Below are 1,812 nucleotides of genomic sequence, written 5' to 3' on the forward strand. Positions count from 1 at the left end.
CCTTCTTCCTTCCGCCAGCCCCAGCCCCCCATCTACCACTTCTACAGCCACATTGTTTCCAATGACAGCACGGTGATCGTGAAGAACCAGCCCGTGAACTACTCGTTTTCCTGCACCTACCACTCCACCTACTTGGTGAACCAGGCTGCCTTTGACCAGAGGTAAGTTTCTCAGAGTGGGGGGCTGGCCGCCTTGCGTGTGCTCTGCAGTCCTTGTCAATCAGGCATGTTTCAGTCCTTATGCAAAATTCTCTCCCCTTTTCAGAGTGGCCACTGTTCACGTGAAGAACGGGAGCATGGGCACATTTGAAAGCCAATTGTCTCTCAACTTCTACACTGTAAGTGGTCTCCAGGTTCCCATGACTGCCCTGTGGCCTCTTGAGGAGAGGATGGGATCCTTCCTTGGGATTCACTCTTCCCTAAGCTCTATGCAGAACTCCATTCTTATATTCAAGCTGAGATGTAAGCTTTGGTCTACCTTTAAACCTCTTTAAAACCTACATGCAGCTGGAAGGCAGAGTCCTAGACTGGATGGAAGAGCTGAGAGGTACCACAGAGAAAAGAGGTCAGTCAGCCTTCCCATTTCATAGATAAGAAAATTAAGGCAAGAGAAATCCTGTGTGTTGCCAAGGGTCAATAGACAGCAAAACAGCCAATGTCTAACTCTTAATCAAAATTAGTTTCCACTGCAGCCCACTCTAGAGATTTATATTTAGGATCTATCTTGTGTTAAAACATTCACACAGAGTAGTGAGCTTCTTGCCTGGGCCATGGCTAAGGAGAGAGGTGGGATTGGCCTCTGCAGCCTAGTTCTTAGGCCTCAAAGCCCTTCACTCCATGGGCTTCCTCATTGACTAATTTGGGCAGGCTTCCTATGTTGACATTGAAGTTAAAGGCACAATTTGATCTCTCTTGAAATACGTGCTCCAGAGAAACTAAAAACACAATGGCCACTAGCCCTGTGGCACTTCTGTTACGAAGGGGTGCTTTGTTTTGAAACCTGCAGCTTTCAGGGAGGAGGTAGATATAGATAGAGTTGCCAAGGGTCTATAGACAGCAAAAAAGCCAATGTCTAACTCAATCAAGATTAGTTTCCACTGCAGCCCACTCTAGAGATTTATATTTAGGATCTAGCTTGTGTTAAAACATTTGCACAGAGTAGTGAGCTTCTTGCCTGGGCCATGGCTAAGGAGAGAGGTGGGATTGGCCTCTGCAGCCTAGTTCTTAGGCCTCAAAGCCCTTCACTCCATGGGCTTCCTCATTGACTAATTTGGGCAGGCTTCCTATGTTGACATTGAAGTTAAAGGCACAATTTGATCTCTCTTGAAATACGTGCTCCAGAGAAACTAAAAACACAATGGCCACTAGCCCTGTGGCACTTCTGTTACGAAGGGGTGCTTTGTTTTGAAACCTGCAGCTTTCAGGGAGGAGGTAGATATAGATAGTGACACTAGCCCAGTGGGCTAGAGGAAGACACAAGCAGAAATAGAGATCTTTATAAAGAACTAGAAGATATCCTTAGAGGCCATCATGCTCAACCCATTCATTTCACAAAGAAAACAACTATATTACCTAGAACCCCCCTGACCTTGAACTCTTTGAACTTGCTTTACTGACTCCCTGGAAGCTATTAACCCCCCAGAGGTAGTTCAGAGCAGTGCCCACAGTCTGGGACAGATCTTCTAACCCTGTTCTTTGAGGCAGATTGACTATGAAGGGAATGAAGCTGAAGTTTTACCACCCCTCACTTACACAGACCCCTTTCAAGGCCTTGTGTCTAATTTTTGTATTGAAATTTTTGATCCTTTTTTAA

At 45.8% G+C, this 1,812-nt stretch overlaps 1 protein-coding gene across 1 annotated transcript in view; it reads left to right on the forward strand.

The window, feature by feature from the left end:
• The window catches only part of TECTB (tectorin beta), a 38,357-nt gene that overhangs the window by 2,124 nt on the left and 34,421 nt on the right, over positions 1–1,812 (forward strand). Inside the window, exons 3-4 of the mRNA XM_015557960.1 lie at positions 19–161; positions 265–337. Of these exons, the coding sequence (XP_015413446.1) occupies positions 19–161; positions 265–337 (216 nt within the window). The remainder of the gene's footprint in view (positions 1–18; positions 162–264; positions 338–1,812) is intronic.

The sequence above is a fragment of the Myotis davidii genome, unplaced genomic scaffold (assembly GCF_000327345.1).
Source record: "Myotis davidii unplaced genomic scaffold, ASM32734v1 scaffold107, whole genome shotgun sequence".
Taxonomy (NCBI): Eukaryota; Metazoa; Chordata; class Mammalia; order Chiroptera; family Vespertilionidae; genus Myotis; species Myotis davidii.